At 40.5% G+C, this 19,582-nt stretch overlaps 1 protein-coding gene across 1 annotated transcript in view; it reads right to left on the bottom strand.

Annotated features, from left to right (window-relative positions):
• MAN1A1 (mannosidase alpha class 1A member 1) overlaps positions 1-19,582 on the bottom strand; it is a 246,587-nt gene that overhangs the window by 158,306 nt on the left and 68,699 nt on the right. Inside the window, exon 3 of the mRNA XM_019479484.2 lies at positions 14,962-15,077. Coding sequence (XP_019335029.2) covers positions 14,962-15,077 — 116 coding nt within the window. The remainder of the gene's footprint in view (positions 1-14,961; positions 15,078-19,582) is intronic.

Below are 19,582 nucleotides of genomic sequence, written 5' to 3' on the forward strand. Positions count from 1 at the left end.
CTGTCTGCAACACGTGTTTCTGTAGTTGCCATACCCATTATGGAACATTCACCAACACCCTGTGCTTGTGTGTACCATCTGCTGTTGATGAGTACCAAAATTCTCTTGTAAGAGTGGTAGAAATGGGTCTGGGGGTCAGTACAGTCAAGGTCTTGGAACAAATCTTTATTTGTTACATTGTAAAGTGTGTTCCCTTTATACAAATTCGAGATGAATGTCATTTTCCAGGAATGCATTTACAACATAAAGCGGGGGAAACTTGTACTGATAAAGCATTTTATAAAGCCAGTCTTTTTTCAATAATAAAATCTCTCCTTCCCATCTTTTATTTCAAAATGGTCCAAATCGATTGAGTAATAAGGAATGTCTCAAAGCCTCCTCTTGGAGGTCTGTAAACAGTTATGAGGACCAATGATATTGGATTTCAGACAGAAAAAGGAATGCATTAAACTCTGATGCCTCAGTAAATTCCTAATTTTAATCTGAATTTTAAGAAATTCAATTTCTGGGAGAGCATCGAGTTCAAAATATATGATTTTACCAAAATAAAACAGCCGTTTACCAGTTCTTACGTTTAATGAGTTTCCTCCAGAATCATTTCTGAAATTGTTTTCTCTCACTTGTTTAATACTATCATTTAAAATACATACTTTTTTACAAATCACTGTCATCTTTCTTTGTGTACAGAAACTTTGTGGTTAAATTTTATCTTTAAAATGAAAGTACAACTGCACTGGGAAAAAAAAATAAATATAGATACTAATATTTCTGGAATTGAGGAAGGGCAAAAGGAATACCACCTATAAATAGCAATGAGATAGTAACATTTTTATTAAACTACTCAAATTGGCTCTATCACTTTGTTGAATATTTGCCTAAATTATGATTTTCCACCAATTATTGAAGCTGACAATTGCTTGAATACTACCAGATTCCAAGACATTTGCTGTATTGTCCTCTTACAATCTACAAGCATATGCAATGAATATAAGGGCCAGATGCTTTATTGAGTGTAGAACTCTATATCTTTAATAGGGTAGTTAGTCTTAAACTCATTATGCCAAGCTAATATCACTCTCAAAGATGACAGTGATTTGTAAAACAGCTAAAGAGGCTTTCTGATTTCACATCAAGGAATCTCCACCCGTAAGAGGCAGGGTCTAAAAGTAGACATGTCCCACAAGCAGCAGGGATTCTACACATCAGCTTTAGGAATCAACCTAAAGCTAGTTTCTTTGTGTACAGGCTATTTAGTCTCTTACCATTGTTTTTTTTTCTCCTGCTAACCATGTATAGATGTTCAACGGATACTTGTGAGTTTCCTATTTCTGTATTTTTAACTTTTAAAAGATTGAAAGTCATTTTCATTTGGCTATCTGATCCACAAGTAAATTAAGGCATCTATTGGCTGTCTGGGCCACTTGTAACTTAAGGGATTCATTATAAAAGAAAATTACAGAAGCCTGCCAAAGAATTCTACGGCAAACCTTCAACCTGATTTTCTTATCAAGACTTTTCCTCATCAACTGAAAGAGGAAACAATTTTTGGTCTATGATTAGCTTCTCAATTTTTGTCTAGAAAACCCCAAGAGGATAGCTCTTACTTTTGTTCCTCAGATCATATGTCTCTTCTTCCTTCTTCTTTTAAAATTCCAATTTATCACTAAAAAGGGTGTCTGCAAAAAAATGTTACATTCATTGTACTAGACCTTGTAGAACCCCTGAGGAGCTGTAACTGAATTTATTCTCATTTCTTCCCATAAGAAAAAAATGCCAAATAGTATTTCAGGAGAAACTGACAAACTTGACATTCCCTTTGTAAAACTATGTGAAGCAGAGACTATGTTACTTTCATTGGCATAAATGGTACGTTTTGCTTCTGGCCCCATTTTTGTTGGACCATTTTTTTTTAAATGTTTTGCAGTTTAATGAATACTGTACCAACATATTCCATGCTGGGCCTACCTGTTTCTGATCAAGCTGAGATTTTTCTAATGATCAGGTTTCAAACCCAGGGTTTCTAAATTATCCATTTCCTAAAAATGTCATAGAAAAATATTATTTCTGGGTCTTTTCTTTTGTCTTCAATTAGAGATAGCACATCTCTGAAATTCAGGCAATATTTTATTCAGTTTCTCTCCCTTACACTTCATGATTGAATAAATACAAAACCAATTGGAAAATTTTTTTGCCAACAGAACTTGAAAAAATAACAACAAACTGCTTAAAATTGAATGTTTTCTTGGGCAGGTCTCTTGAAAGATTTTCCTAAAAATGTTAGCTGTACTGCAGCCAACTAATTTATTAAAATCATAGAAACTTAGGGTTGGAAGGGACCTCAGGAGGTCATCTAGTCCAACCCCCCTGCTCAAAGCAGGACCAGCCCCAACTAGATCATCCCAGCCAAGACTTTGTCTAGCCAGGTCTAAAAAAACCTCCAAGGATGGAGACTCCACAACCTTTCTGGGTTACCTGTTCCAGTGCTTTACCACCCTCCTAGTGAGAAGGTTTTTCCTAATATCTGACTTATACTTCCCTTCCTGCAACTTGAAACCATTGCTTCTTGTCCTGTCATCTGCCACTACTGAGAACAGTCTAGTTCCATCCTCTTTTGAACTCCACTTCAGGTAGTTGAAGGCTGCTATTAAGACCCCTCTCAGTCTCTTCTTCTCTAGACGAGATAAGCCTAGTTCCCTCAGCCTCTCCTCAGAAGTCATGAGCCCACGCCCTGTCAACATTTTTCTTGCCCTCTGCTGGACTCTCTCCAATTTGTCCACATCCTTTCTGTTGTGGGGGGCCCAAAACTGAACATGGTACTCCAGATGTGGCATCACCGGTGCCGAGCAGAGGGGAAGAATCACTTTACTCAATCTGCTTGCAGCGCTCCTACCAAAGCAGCCCAGTATGCTGTTAGCCTTCTTTGCAACAAGAGCACACTGTGACACAAGGCTCATATTCAGTTTATACCCATCCACAATAGTACCCCAGTTGTGGGAGCTATCCACCAAGTCTCTTATCAGGTCATGTCATTCTAGCCTTGACCATGGTTCTGCTGCCCAGCAGCAAATAATCCAGAAAAGCCCACGTAATTAGGGAGACATCACATATGTTTATAAATTAAAATTCTGCAGGACTGTCGAGGCAAAGTTAAATTAACCAGTGGGATGAGATACAGCTTAATTAATGTATTTATTTAGAGGCCCCTTCTTTATTTCTCCCCCAATCCGTTTACACACATTCATAGGATAAAAAAAAAAGAAAATGAAAGTTTGCTTGTTAGCTACTATACAGTACAAATGTATACATGAAGCTCTCTTTCTGACGAAACTAGGTAGGTATTCCTCCTCCACTATACTTACAGAAGCTAAAATTGTAAGCAGTATCTGCAACACTCTTTAGAATTACTACAGCAATGTAATGACTACTTAGTGAAAGACACCTAAAATTCTATCTTCAGAAGAAAATGACATCATTTCATTCACCAAAAGGCAGCATACTTTGCATGGCTGGTTAAAGATTATACAAATCTAAAATATGCAAAACCACATGGTGGAGACTTTTGCTTATTTTACAGACTATCAAATATGGACAAGGATGCTGCCACGTTGCAAAATGTGTTATCATGAAAATAAACATTCTCTGTACTCAACAGTAACAGACTAATGTACACAAAGTTTACTTCCTTCTTGCACTGAAGAAAACCTTTGTAACAGCTTAAACAGAGTGTTTTATTTACTCATAATGCTCCATTTATTACTGGGATTTTTTTTTTTTTTTTATAGATGGATACAAATTTTGATAAAGGCATCTATAAATAATGGTTCATAAAAATAAAATAAGGACTCATCAATAAGCTGCATAAAAGCATTAACTCTTTCTAACAATGGAGCAATCATATCCAGAAGGAAAGAAAACATATAGGATGTTTATCAAATAACTACAAAAGAATCCTATACTCATTAGCTTGTGGGAAAGGGACAGAAGTCCTATATTTATAGGTGACAACGTAAAACTTAACCCTGCCCTTTCTATATCTATCCCGGGTACTGAATAAGTAATGGCTCTCTAGGGGATAAAAGACAAAAAAACATGATTGTGCAAGTATAGGATTATCTTTTTGCCAAAAAGATCCATTAGAACAAAGTTCAAGTAGCTCTATAGCATATGTGCCACATGAAAATTCTCCCTATTCCATGAATATTTCAACATCTTTTTTAAAGACATGCACGCCAGAACCATACGTAATATCAGTCACAAAAACACAAAGATTTAAGCAAACTCCAACATGAAAACCACATGTCCATATCATCCTTTTCATAGATAAGGAATTAATTAGCTCCTTTTTTATGTGGACACATGGGAAAGAATCTCTAGAGCAGTGGTGCTCAGCCTTTTTGTCCTGTGGGCCAGATGGGCAGCGTCTAGTTTGTCCGTGGACTGGATCTGGCAGGTGGGCCCAATCTGATGAGCAGGGCAAGCATGGCAAGGCTTGATCTGCCCGCAGAAGGGGGACAGTGGGTGTGACCCAGCTGCACAGGGAAAGGGATGTATGGTCCAGCCCCCACCTGCCCCCATGGGGTTGGAAATTTTACAGTGAGGGAGGGGCAGCAGTAATTAACTGCCAGCTCTCCCCTGCTGCAAAATTTCTCAACCTGTGGAGAGTCCTAGAGGTTGGATGCAATGCATGGCTCTGCAGGCCAGATTTGGCTTGCAGGCCAGGGGTTGAGCACCTCTGCTCTAAAAAAAAAAAAAAAAAATTCACCAAGACTAACAACTTCCAGTCCTCCATCAAACTAACTCTAGACTACTCCACTCAGCAGTTTCATTTTCTAGACACTACAGTGAAGGCTTGCCATGGCAAAATCACCATCACATTGTACTGGAAACCAATTAAATGGCAGGCTGTGGCTTTGAACATGGGGCCTGGGTCTGCTCGGAGCAGATGCTCCTCCCAGCCTACCACCTCCTCAGCTGAGCTTTGGGGAAGTCAGGTGGTCAGACCCTAATATTTTGGCCTACCAACCCACCCACTCCCAGCAACCAGAGTGGCCAGCCAGGGTCAGCTGACCCTTTACCCTTTCCTATATAAACCCCTGATTTAGAAGAGGAAGTGTCTGAGCAACAGGCTTCAACCTTGCACCCAAGCCACCTCACCATTGGCTTGTGCCTTCTACTAGCTGTCTGACTGATTCTCTGGCTACCCAATTGCACTTGCCCACAGACCCTGAGTCTGGCCTGGTCCTTTGGCTCCCTAACCCAACTCTGGTTTCATTTCCCAGATGCCCAACTTGACTGGCTTCCTGATCCTGTACTCTGCCCAACCCTCTGGATCTCTGACTCTGCTCCTCAAACAGACCTCTTGGCTTCTGGTTTCCCTGCACTTGGCCTCTGAACACTCCTGTGGGATCTCCGTTGCTTCTTCAGACCCTGAGTGACACCCAGACCTGACTGGCCACAAACCAGCATGAGAATGACCAGAGTTACTGTCACATCACCATCTTTCAAACTAAGCACACCACTAGGATCCACTGTCTGTAGCCAAGCTCTATGTTACAACCATATCTGCTCTAATCCCACTGACCAGGTTGTACACATTAAGGATCTGAAGCAAGGATTCCTACAATTACAACAGAACCCCAAAACAGCAGCCATTCAAATCAATGAAGCTGGACTCAGATAAGAAATCAGCCACACAGTGGATTGTGGTAAATATGATTTAAACAGGGACTATAGATTCTTATCCCATTACCTGGATTGTTTTTTGTGAATCCTTTGCTTCACCAGGGTCTTGGCTTGTATGCTTTCCCCTTCTTCTCCCTCCTCTTCTCTTACCTTTTTATTCAAATCACTCATTCCACTATAAACACTGCTATATGCTGTCTTTTCATAGTATCTGATGACATGAACTTGAATTAACAAAAGTTTGTACTCTAAATATAATCTTATTTAGTTAGTCTATAAGGTGCATATCCACCTTGCAATTAGCCCCTTTTACCACAGTAGTATACTGTAGCCAAACCCCCCGTTCTTTTTTTCTTTTAAAATGCATTCCCTCCCCTTCCCCAACCATTTCTGACTTTTTCTTTCCCTCTCTATTCCCTATAAATAAGTATATGTGAGCTAAGACATAGGATAAGCTTCAGCATTTTATTTTGGTAGCAAGTTGTATTTGTTTTGTTTTCTCACCTTCTTTATATTGTATAATTATGATGTTTATATTGATTTTTACTGTTCTATATGATTTAGGCCAACATATGTAAGTTAGCATAAGCCATATCAAGTTTCCATTTTGTTTGTCAAGTCTCCATCCTGTCCCCAGGCCCAGTTGTGTAACCCACGACTCACACGTACCCCTCCTACGTAACTTGGTTCTTGAATGAATGGGGATGAATGAGGGTGCTTGAGAGACAATGGCAGTAGGTCTAAAAATACCTCCCTCTGAATGACTGAACCATCAACACCAACACCTGGACCAACCACTGGAACCTGGACCACCCTGGACCCAGCCATTGGAACCACCCTCAGCATTCAAGAAACAAAAGATGAGGCAACCCACCATTGTGCCAGGCTGCACATGCTCAGTAAGAACACTTGGAGCCCTCTGGAACAGGACTGACATTGCCTGGACAAGCCCTCTCCATAAGAGATCAGAGGTAGTCTGTCCCATAAAAAGGGGCAGTGAAGACTGACTCCTTGGGACACCCTCTCCATCTGGACCAGCACCATGCCACACCACCTATCCACCCAGAGGCCCTGCTGGCAACCCCCCTCTGGACAACACCTACTGGACAAGGACCCCTTTCCAGCCTATCACCCCTCACCCCTCTTCAGCCAAGGATTTGGACTCTGCTTCTCTTCCCCATCTGGACTCCAACCCTTCCACTGAGTCTCTTTCTCCTGCTTTATTATGGTTTGGCCCTGCTCCAATCTCTGCTCCTCGCCCCTCTAACTTCTGTCTCATTTCTCCCTCCCCTGCTTCTGGTTCACTGCCACCTCCAACACCTGTCCTGAGCTCCTCTCTGTCTCCAAAACCCCTGTTTCTTTGCCACTGTCTTATCCCCACTGCCTTTTCCTTTTCCCCTGAGCAACCAGGTTTTTGCCTCAGTTTCTTTCCTGGCTGTCTCCTCCTTGCCACCACTTATCTGCCCTCCCCCAAGTATCTCAGCTGTCTGCCTCAGTTTCCAGCCCCAATGTACCTTAAGTAAACCCAAGCCTCAGTTCCTCAGCCAGCTTCTCTGTAGTCCACCGGTTCTAATCCCGGTTCTGGCAACTTTTACTCCCTACACTTTAACTTTCTCTCTCTCACCTGACCTTTCCCCAAGTATCCCAGGTACCCCAAGCACATACATACACACTGTAACATCCAAGTTAGGAGCTTACCTGTGTGTATGTGTAGGTGGGTTGTATGTGTGTGTGTATATATATGTCACTGCGTGTATGATATACGAATTAGTGATCCGTGTCTTATCTTTGGGGTGTATACTGTATGTGCTTGAATTGGTGATAGTTATGCATGTGCCTAGGCTGGTTTGGATGTGTATGTGCCTGAGCTGGTAGAGAGAGAGAGAGAGAGAGAGAGAGAGAGAGAGAGAGTGTGTGTGTGTGTGTGTGTGTGTGCGCGCGCGCACCTAATTGATTTGTGTGTTTGTATATGTGCAATTGTGTCACACCCTCCTAACAGTGCAATATTGAGATCTTGAGAGTTGGCCTGACCCCACAGGGCAACAATACTTCAAGTTTACTTTTAATTTCTTATCTACTATGACCCCTTCCATTTTTTAAAGAATTGCTGCCTTCCAGAATATAGTCCCTTCATTCTATAAGTATGGTATCCAACCTATTTTCCTAGGTGTATCAGAAATTATACTGTATAAACACAAGAGTCTGGTATGAAATCCCTTCTTAACCAGAATTGTTGAAGTTTTGCTCAGACAACTTTCATGTTACTATAATATTTTAATTTTCATCTTGCTTTCCTTTTTATAAAAACTCTAATGGGAGATTTGCATTGAGTAAGTTTACCCATAGACTTTCCCCTGAACCTTAAAGTGACTTGTATTCATAATAAAAACAGGGCAAAAGAAAAATCACTTTTAAGTCTGGTATTTAAAGTAGACCAAATGGACTCAAATTGGTACATCTCCTAAACAAATAATCAAAAGTTAAAGACTCATTCTCAGCTGCTGGCTTTTAAAAATATTGTTTTTGCACAGACTTCATGCTTAATTTAAATTCTCTCTTGCTTTGCTTTTCTTTTTTTTTTTAAAAAGGTCTTTATTGCAGAATGTCACATTACTGGGACAACCAGAAGATATAGCCAAAAGAGATATTCAAAAGGAGGAAATGGCAAAATATGTCTTTCTATAACCCTTAACAACTAATAAAGTTGCTGTACTCCAATCACAATACTTACTGTATAGTTTCAATACAGGTCCCAAATTTGATCTGAAAGTTGTTTTCATTTGGTAGGAAGAATTCCCTGAATCTTAAAAGTTTTTTAAAACTTATTTATTAGCCATAATACTGAAAGGCTAGTTCTGATAGCAACCAGTACCCAGGTATCTGGTATTCATACTTGAACTAAACTATGCTTATACAGAATTATTCAGGGAAATCATTCATTTGCTCCAAGACATTATTATAATTTTATAAATTATTAGTTATCAATTTATAAATTCATAGAAACCAAACCTTTGTTCAACTTTTTGAAGAGACAAATGGACAGAGATCCAGTGATATAAATCCATTTGTCCTAGATTTCTCTCTCCCCATCACTTGTTTTTTTCCCCTGTACAGGCTCACAAAGTAGAGTACACAATATGTAACATTTTCAATTCTACACAAAGATTACAGGTTGCAAAATTATGTACTCAGAGTGCTAGGAAATCCCAGATCAGGGTTACCCAGACAACCTTAATTCAGCTCTATTGTGCATATGCATTATGATGCAATCCTTAATTACCTAATCACATGCCATTTTTTAACAGGATAGCTGCTTCATTCAATGCACTGGATAGAGAGTGTTAATTTAATACCTACTCATGAGTAGCAGTTCAATATTTAGTTTTATCCTCATTATTGTCTGTGTAGTTCTAGGTCTTATTATTGCACACTGCTGACACACTACTCTGAAGAAAAATTACCAATTTCCTCATACGCTTTTCCAGCATTCAGCACCAATGTCAGAGTGTTTCATACACTTAATTATCATAACACTCCTCTGTAATGGAAATACGACTATTTCTACAGTTTACAAAAGGGGGAAGGGAACTGAAACACATTAAGTGTCCACTACTTTTAGGTGCCCAGTTGAAGACAACTGGGGCTTGATTTTTCAGAATACTTATTTATACAGATAAAACCTTCCAATTGCACAAATTAAGGTAACAACAACAGTTAAGAAGCAGAATTGCAACCTTTAGATATACTGCACAGACCTAAGCCAATTAAACTGAGTCATTTCAGATTGCCATCCTTTGGTCAGCAGAAAGATGGGGATGAGAAACATCAGTTGATTTCAGTCTGCATAAGTAATTATGCACAGTGAAGGAAGGGTGAAACTCAGGAGTTTAGTTCCATCCAAATCTTGTGTAAGGAGAGTTTTCTAGATGATTACAGAATTTTCTGCCTGTTCCATAATGCTATACTTGATGCCTTCTACCCTACACTCTCCAACCTGCTCCTGATCTAATTCAGTCTCTTCCATCCTCTAGCTCCTCATTAAAGCCCCAAACTTTATGCTCATTCAGTTCTAATTTATCTCCCCCATACCCCATTTCCTGCTCCCCACCAATAGATTGACAGCCCCAGTCCCAGGACTGCACTGGAGCATCCCAGCTTTCTTCACTTCCAGAGCCATGCCCCCGAGACATCTGGGCTGCAACTCTGGAAACAGGGAAAGTTGGGGTTCCCTGCTTCTAGAGATGTGCTTCCCTCAGCAATCTCTGGGAACCCTGGAGATTGCAGAGGGCACATCTCTGAAAGCAGGGAACACATTGCCCATTGTCCTGCAAGATCAGTGGGAGGGATAACAGATGATGTGTTTCACCCAATGAAGTGGATCAACTGTTGCAGAACACAGCTGATTCACTTCATTTTGCAACACTATTTCTAGCCTCATTTTCCTCACCTTTACCAACTCCCACCTCCTAATCCCTAATCCTTCCCATGTCTTATTAGGCTCTGTTTCCTAAACTATTCTTTCATCTTCTGCACCTTCATGTTAGAGTCTGGTGACTTCCTCCTCAAACTGCCTGGATGCTATGAATCAGATTGTCTTGCATTGTAGAGTAAAGCCTCAAGGAAGGGTAGAGACTCCACAAAGCCTATGCGTTTCCTGTGAGGCACTGCATGCTGAATAAAAGCAAAACAAAGGAACATACAGAGCACTGCAAAATTACAGGCAACACGTGGGAAATACTGATCTAGCTTGAAACCAGCTTTGCTTGTCAAAAGATATTAAAAATATCACATGACAGGAAAAAACAGGCTTCTGACTCTCAGGTCATTGTCCTTGGCCTGAAGCAGGTTGGAGCTACAACCCAGGGCAGGGTTGTGCTCAGTTGCTAGGTGGGGGTGATGCACTGACTGGAATGCCCGTGCAAGGCATGGAGAAGGAATTTGTGTACACAGTAAAGATGAACTGACTACCCAGATTTTGTCCGTGAATTTTTTTTCAATCCCAGAGCATGACTAAATTGGGACTTTACAAAATACTTATAACTTTGGGCCTAATTTGGGTGGATTCTCTTGGGGAAAGCAAAACACAACATCAGTGATATAATGATCATACTCCTTCCACAGGTAGAGTTTAATCTCTGAACTATAGGGATGCAATTCTCAAAAGGAGGTCAGAATTAAACAAAGAAAGAAAATATTTTCCCTCTGGTTTTGTTCTTAGCAATGGCTCCTTTATTTTGGGCTGAATCTTCCAAAATAAATAAATAAAAATGTTGCCCAAGAAAGTTGTAAACCATGAAAAATGTCAAGCTAAATGATTTGATATAATTACAAACAAATGAAGAGGACCGTCTCATATTTACCAGACCCCACCTACAATAATAGGTTCACACTTGTCTGACAAGTATGCAAACAAGTGTGATTTTCAGTAGATAATATTAAAAAAATGTAAGGGTTTCCAAGCAATGATGCTGGCACTCAAGCTATAAAAGGATACCAAAAAAAACAGTACTTGTCATAGGGGAATGACAATGTCTAAAAAGAAAAAAAAAAAGGTTTGCCTCCTCAGAACCTTGAGAATTGTAAGCAATGAAAAGTAATCTATTTGAAGACTAGTTTATTAAGTTTTAGTTGTTCAGTTCAGAATTTATAGCTCTACTAATCTGATAAAAAAAAATTCACTCTGGTTTGTTCCATAAACTCATATTTGGATGGCTCCTTTAGCAAGTACACATCTGTTAATATAAATATCCAGCTAAGGAGAACGATTTAATTCTAACCAAATAATGTGAGATGGAACAAATGTTGAAAACCCCTTGCTTTATAATTTTTTAGAGATGGTAGGGACTAGAAATATTAGAAACATTGGTTTTGCCCCAGAAATCCATGCAGATATTAAGAACCATGTTTCTTAGCTTGACACATTTACTATCTTATATAATAATACTAGCAAATTGCCTGTCAAGAATGACCAAGGGGTGGAGGGGGGCAGGGATGGAGCCCCGTATCCACTCCCCCCTCGTCCAGGTCCCTCCCCCCACCCTGCCCCTGCCACTTGGGGTTTGGCCCTGCTCCCCCCCTCAACTGCATCAGGGCCAGTTCTAATTTATCTCCCCCCTGGGTCTGGGTTCAGACAACCAATCAGAGTGCGAATAAAGCATTATGGACAGACAGACTAAGGCTTTTATAATATTAGAATAATACTTCAACTACATTTTCTTAAAAAGTTACCAATTGTACACTGTGAAGAAATGAAATGAACGTGTCAAGAAGAGATGAGTTTCATGTGAACTAGAGCTTGTGTCATGGGCAATTTTTAGAGACAGCCTCTGCAATTCAATTAAGTAAAAAAAAAAAAAAAAATCCCTTTTGTACATTTAGCAGGTTGCAAGAACATAAAAAAATTCAGTGTATACAAAGTTATGCAAAAGGTATATAATATTAGATATTTCAGGAATTTATGAGCAAATGAAAAACTGATGAAGCCTGCTCTTGTTTGGATCACTCCAGGTTTTGAACCTGAGGAGAGAAACTACAAATACCAAATCTGGATAAAATACCAGCATTTTTAACTAAAACAGAGTTTAATTTGAAAAACTAGTCAAGACAACATTGTTTGAAACCGACTCAACTTGTATGCAACTCAGCTGCTTTGTAAAAGGTTACAGGTTAAAAACGATCAGGATATAAATTGCCTGGTAGTTTCCTTGCATGTGTGGTGAGGAAGTGAACAGAAGAAACTGAATTATTACTTGGCACCTGTGTCCTTCTTGATTAAATGGAAATATAAAGGATACTGGGGTACTATGTATAACATTAATGCAATTAACTATGTAAAGTACCACCCCTTAAAATGTTCCATTAAACAGCAAAGGGTTCCACAAGGAACACATGCAGGCTTCACTGCTAAGTAATAGTTTATCATCATAGATAAGTAAGGATGGAAGCAACCTCAAGATATCATCTTCTAGTGCAACCCAACATCGAATCTGCAACCTTGGAGTTATCAGCAGCACACTCTTTATCTACAGCTCTGATGCTATTGCATCAAGAAGTTCTCTCCCAAAATGGGATTTCGTGTGCTCAAAAAGCTTCTCTTACAACATCTAGGAATATTTAATTAGGTAACCTTTATCTTAATGGATCTAGTCAGGGAGCTGAAGTCCAAAGGAACACTATATTCTGTTTTAAATGGTGACTAAGGCACAGAAATAGGGAAAGAAGAGCATTAGTTATATGGAATGATCCCAAGAACAGCTGTACAACCTCCTACTTTGTTGTTTTCAGATGCACACGCAGCACTGAAGTCATTTTTACAGGGCTTTTTTCTGTCCAGAAGACAGAAAACATGCAAGACTGAATGATATTTACTTACTTTTGCCAGAATGTTCATTAATCAGTTAATGGTAAGTGAAATGTTAATCATTATGCATCATATTACTAAGTTAAACTGTGAAAAACTAGTTGGAAAAGGGTAGTACGGTCCAGCTAAATAGTTTATAGCACATACTACACATATATGGGCCAGTTATCCCAGTGATATCTATGTAAATATGAAGCTTTATTATGCTACTCCAAATTAAATTGAGTGTTTATTTAGAGTAGTATTTATAAATTATATAACACTTTGTTGTTGCACATATTTTTTATAATAAATGCAACACTGAGGTTTAGCTACCGATATAACAGGAAATTGAGTATTCTAGAAGTCTCCGCATAAAAATCTTTAAGGGACAGAATTAGTGCGTGACCATACCACATTTCTTCCCCTTCAGGCACAGAGGTCAATACTTTCTAATACAAAATCTTGCACGTATCACATATACAGCATCACAACTGTTTCTCATACAAATTGTTGCATGTTCATGCAATGAAAGATCTAGATTATTGGTTTAACATAAGGAGGAAGAGAAAGGTGACACAAACTCAAAAATGGTTAAATTATATCATTTAAGAAGTTCTAAAAACAAGAGAGATTTTAAAGCGCCTCTAAACTGTTGCACTCCTGAAGTCAACAGCACAATGAAAAGGGTCATGCAAAAACCTTGCTCATATCAACTTCATGGAATTCAACTCCACTTCTGTTATAAGAATGCACCATAGTCCAAAGTGGGATTTGTGGTACATTAAATTATTATTAGAGAAAGATAAGTTAATTTAATTTGTAGATTGTGTTTCCTGTATAGAAACAGGACGTTTTTTAAAGTGTGCATACCTAAAGTTAACACCCACACCAGCAGCCTGTATTTTCCCCAAACAACTGACGTGTTTGCAGTTCATGATAAAGTAAGTAAAAGCCAAATCCTGTCTTCCCTTTTTTGTCTGTCATAGATCAACACCACTTGTAGGGAAGTTGTGCTTTAAGACTCCCCAAGAAGCAGCCTTATTTGGCCTCCCTCCTTCAAGATCCCCATGAAGCCAGCTCTAGCACAGACTCTCAGGTAGCAAGTCTCTGGCTCAAACCTAGGCTCTTTGTCCTTAACTGTAGCCCTGCCAGAGAGCTCCTCCTTTTTGGTCAATTCTTTTTGGGGGTGGGGGGGGATCATCTTCAAAGGGCAGAGGGTGTCAGAATACTGACACCCAAACAGCACAGCTTACCTTGCTTCAAAAACAGGTCTTTGTTGTGACATGGCAGTTCCCTCTGGTCTTCCTAGGACTCTTATCTTTCTCTCTCTGTGCCTTCCCTAGCATTTTCTCCTCATTTCCCCCCTTAGACTATCCCTTCCTTTCCATTCAGCTCTCAGAGCCTCACTTTCTCTTCAGACACAATAAGCCACCCTTGCAACAAAATGGTTACAAAACTATAGTATTAACCTCAGAACAACACAGCAAAATGAAATAAGTAATGAAAGAGAGAGCAGTCTCTGGCCTGCTGTCAGGCCATCTGCCACTGGGGTGAAAAGGGCATAAAGGTGTCCAGTATCTGAAATTATTTTCAGGGCCTTTTTACAACAAAGTGCTTACACTGATCCCACCGCCAAAGTGGTCCCACCAGAACTGCAGGCTAGAACTCAGCCCACTCAGCCTCTTTCATCACACCATCCAGGTAGCTATTGCCCTCCTAACAATCGTAACAGCAATCATATCCTCAAACTGCGATACTTGCGTGGCATTTACCACTCACTGCCTCCTTTGTGCTGTATTCCTGTCTTTTCTATTTATATTGTAAGCTCTGTAGGACAGAGCATATTAGTCTGTACAGTGCCTATCCCAATACAAACTTGTCCTTTGTTGGTCCATGGGTAAGTCCAGAAAAAAACTGCACAACTATACAGTACTTACCACATTGAAATCTAAGTTTTTTTCCACCCATTCTTTGGCTTCTTTGAATTCATCTTTCATTTCCATGATATATAGCGTATCCAAGGCATCTACTATTGTTGCTCCTTGAATGTTACCTGAAAATACACAGAGATAAGTATTTATTCTAATCAAATTCTTCAGAGAAATCTGATCAAAAGTCTACATACAAGTGTATTCACATAGTTTATCAAGAGACTACAATGCTTATGGCAAATACAACAAAATGATTATGTTGTGTATGTTTATTTTTCCACCAAGTTTTGGAAGAATTATTTTTAATTTTTACTATACAAAACAATAAAAAAGAAATACAGGGTTTTTAAAATCTGACATACCCAAAACCTGAGTATTTAAAATTTCAGCAATACTTTTGTATTGATAAGCACCAATAAAACTACTTAACAACTGTAACTGCAAGCTTAGTAATACATAGGTAAAAATGTATTTCAGAGGGGTTTTTTGTTTAAGGTTAAGTCACGCTGCATCTTGTTCACTCCATGCTTAATACTATAGAGCAGTAGAGAGGATTTTGAAACACTGACAATGAATTAAGAATGACAACAAAAAGAGAAGGGAAGTTTTATTCACAGAAGAGACTGGCAGAACCAGGAATTCAACTTCCAACTTTTTACCTAACAGTTCATACTCTTCCAAAGACAATCCTGGTAGCTCCTGAAGACTGCATTTTTCTACCTTGATAGGGCTAATTAACTAAAAGCTGATAATGAAGTTAAAGTATTTAGCAAGCTTTGTTGCAAACCCCTGCCCCCCCCTTCTTTAATGTCTTCACTCTGTCATGTTTTTTTTCCCCTCCGACTATTCATGATAGATGCAAGAAGCAAGGATTATTGTGGATGACATCTTTTATTGCATGGTATGCAGTTGGTGCAATAAAAAAAATATCACCCACAAAAATCCTTGCCTCTTGCATATAGGTTTTCCTTGCCAATTGCTGGGGTTAGGTTCCTGAAAGTTCACGTGGTTGGCAAGACAAAAGGCTTATAGGAAAAATGGCAGGTGGTGGGCTGATACGTGGCCATGGAAAACCGTGGTTACTCAAAACTGTATACCATGGTAACTAAAATGGTATATAGAATATTAAGCGTGGATACTCAAAACCGTGGTTGGCGAGGGAAATCTGTATATCCTGAACCATCATGGCTCTGAGGGAAAGTTACTCTCCCTTTGCCTGAAGAAGGGTGTTTGTATCCAAAAGCTTGCAAAGTACAATTTTTCCAACTAATTAGTGGTCTAATAAAAGATATCACATTTACCCAAAGAACCTTGTCTGCCCAACCACACTTTAGGAGTAGCTCATATTTAAAATTTACATTTATGTACATGACCCATTTCTGCAGAAGACACAAGGCAAAAACAACTGTTTGAAATTCAATTAGTTGACTGCAAATTCACCTCACTGAGTCAATAGTACATGTAAGTATGTTTACTTAGTTGCTTACATCCTTATACTGCCAACACTGCCTTTGAATAGTTAATTTATTTGTGTGTTGGTAAATATGTGGATTTTTGCTACTTACAGTATATTTTTCTTTACTGAACTGCAGTAATAACTGTTTTCTTGTTTGAATTAAATGACTATCTTCATGTTTCATTAGAATGTATGCATTTTAGTTTCCTGCCTCATGAACTATAGAAGCAATATGAAAGATTTCACTTGTAATTAAACATTTCAAGTGACAAGCAACACCTAATTACTGTAAATGGTTAAACATTAAAAAAAATATATCCTCTATTTATATTGTTCATTGGACAGAACTGGAAGTAGGTAGATGCTCAATCACTCATCCCATCTCATCACGGTACTACCCTTACTTCACCTTTATGATTTAGTTCCAAGTGTGTGCTGCCATAGGCAATGCTAAAGGAAGTTTACCAGTAACACTGCAGCAGAACTGCCGCTCTTTAAAAGTTAAAGGATCTCTCCCCACCACATACAATGAGAGTTGATACAAATTCAGTATTTATTACAATTAATAAATAATGGTGAATTTAGAGACGCACAAAAACCCTTTCAATACAAAACATGATATAAAGAGACACTCTAAAATTTCCATATTTTCCTTGCATACAAAATGCACTTCCCCACAAAAAACAGCTTCCCCAAATTGGAGTGCATGTATTAATCAAGCTGGGCTTTTGGTTGTAGCCGTGTTGGTCTAAGGACATAGGCAGGCAAGGTTCTTTGAGTAGATGTGATATTTTTTATTAGACCAACGGGGGGGGGGGGGGGGGGGTCAGCCCCAGGCTCTGGGTGGCAGGGGAGAGGCTGGCTGAGGCACAAGGGTGCTAAAGTACAGATAGGTGACTGGCAGCCCCTGCACTTTAGCACCTTCATCCCCCAGCTAGCCCCTGTCACCGTCTACATGTGCTTTTCAATGCACATAATTACTTTGCCATAGGACAGTACTGTCCCCAACAGCTCTATCCTATCTGCTATGTGGAGCTCCACTGGGCTCTTGCTAGTCCCTACTGCTCAGTAATGATTGCACAGTATCTCTATGCCAGAGCTGTCTAGCTTCTAGATGGAGGAGGTCCTCAGGTAATGTGCACAGTGCAAGCAGTGTTACCTCCTTGCCAGCTGCATGCAGAATGTGGGCAACCTGGCCCCTTTTTTGCCATCTCCCCTATTTCCAAGAGTACAGGGTCCTTTTGCTGCCTGCTCCTAGATAGGACAGCAGAAGCAGGAGGAAAGAGGGGAAACCTAGAGACCACAGCCACTGCAGTAGCAGAAGCCACCAGGGGAGTCAGTGGTTTGGTGGGAGCCCAGGAGCCACAAGACCTTACACTGCAAGCCAAACAAATATTAACAGGCTTAGTGTTGTTTGTCTGAGTGGAACAGTCACATGGTAAGGTGAAAAACGTGCTTTGACTGTCTTCCCCTCCTCCCCACACAAGGCTGTGACTTGCCACTAGGGCTTCGATAAGCAGGGGCAGGACTAGGAGTTATGGCAGGGGTGGGCAAAATATGGTCTGCAGGCTGTATCTGGCCCAACAATTGATCATATCCAGCTGCCAGCTGCCACCAGGAGCCTGAGGATGGAAGACTGAGCCCCACATTGCTCCACTCTGCCGCAGCCAGGGCTGTGCAGGGCTGCATAGCGTGCAGACACCTCTGCTCCCTCACATCCATCCCCCTGCCCACCTGGCTTCCAGTTGGTGCTCTGAAATCCTGACACTGCAGCTGCCAGCAGCCAGGCCTGCACAGGACAGGGCATTATGCAGTACACTGAATAGCCACCCCACCTGCCTGCTACAATAAGCCACTGCTGGTGCACCACACCAAGGAAGTCAGGTCAGGGGGGCTACCCTGGGCTGAACCCTTCCATGGTCGGCATGGACTCACTTCCTAGAGGAGCCACCATGGTAGCAGCTCATCACAGCAGGCAGGCAGGAAGGTGAGGGGCAGTCAGAGTAGGTCTTTCACCTTACCATGCGCCTTACTCCACTAGGCCAAACAACAATAAGCTGATTAACATCTGTTTAGCTTAGCATAAGATCTGACAAAGCTCTGAGCTAAATGGCTGTTGAAAGTAGTAAGTAGTATATGCAAAAGGATCAGGTTGCTGATCTGAATGCTGTCTAGAGCATCTGCGAGGCCAGTGCTAAAATCCATGTTCAGATCTGGAACCCATATTTAAAATGCTGTTGAAAAACTGATGGAGAAGGAGTCCTAAAATGATGGGAGGGCTGCAGAAAATGCCTTATAGTGAGCGACTAAAGCCACATCCAGACAAGCACAACCATTAGATATGTGGTGCCTCAGACATGACTGCTGCACCACATACCGCACACTCAGTTGTTCTCCTCAAGAGGGCAGCGCAGGGGGCAATTTTGACCCCTGCATCTCCATCCCCCCACCCACCTGGCTTGCAGAATAGATTGCTACTACTTTTGACAACGTGGGGGGAAAAAAAGCAGAGTGGCGAACATGGGGGTAGTATGCACTGATCAAAACCAGAACCTGGCTGGCTGGAGCTGCACTGCGGCTGCTGGCCAGGCTCCACATGGCAGGATCACCACTGCTGCAGCCCCAGGAAACCCCCAGGACCCCAGGTAAGGCTGCTGGGGCCAGCCTAGTGCTGGCCCCAGCATCCCCTACCCCACCCAATGTGACCTGCTGCACACCAGAGCACGTGTGCCACAGGCATTCCCCAGGGACAACTAGAAGTGGCACAAGGTGTGCCACTGCTAGCTGTCCCTGGGGAACCAAAAGTCCACGCATGTGTGGATGCAGTCTAAGAGCTCTATCAAAAACAAGACTGAAAGGAAAAAAAACCCCCCACAGGACGCTAACAGGCTCTTTAGTGAAAAAAAATAAAAATAAAAATGAATAGGTGGATTCTGAAACGAAATAAATCCAAATTAGAGATTAGGTGCAGTAAGGATAACTAGCCTTTGAAACAAATTATCATGGAATGTAATGGATGCCTCATCTCTGAATGCTTTGTTGAAAGAAAGGCTTTAGTCGAACAATTTTAGAGGCTCAGTTTAGGATAACCGTAAAATTTAATGGCCTGCAATATTTAGGAGATCAGAATAGATTATTACTACTTTTGACCATGGGTCATTATGGCATTAC

The sequence above is a fragment of the Alligator mississippiensis genome, chromosome 1, assembly GCF_030867095.1.
Source record: "Alligator mississippiensis isolate rAllMis1 chromosome 1, rAllMis1, whole genome shotgun sequence".
Classification (NCBI taxonomy): Eukaryota; Metazoa; Chordata; order Crocodylia; family Alligatoridae; genus Alligator; species Alligator mississippiensis.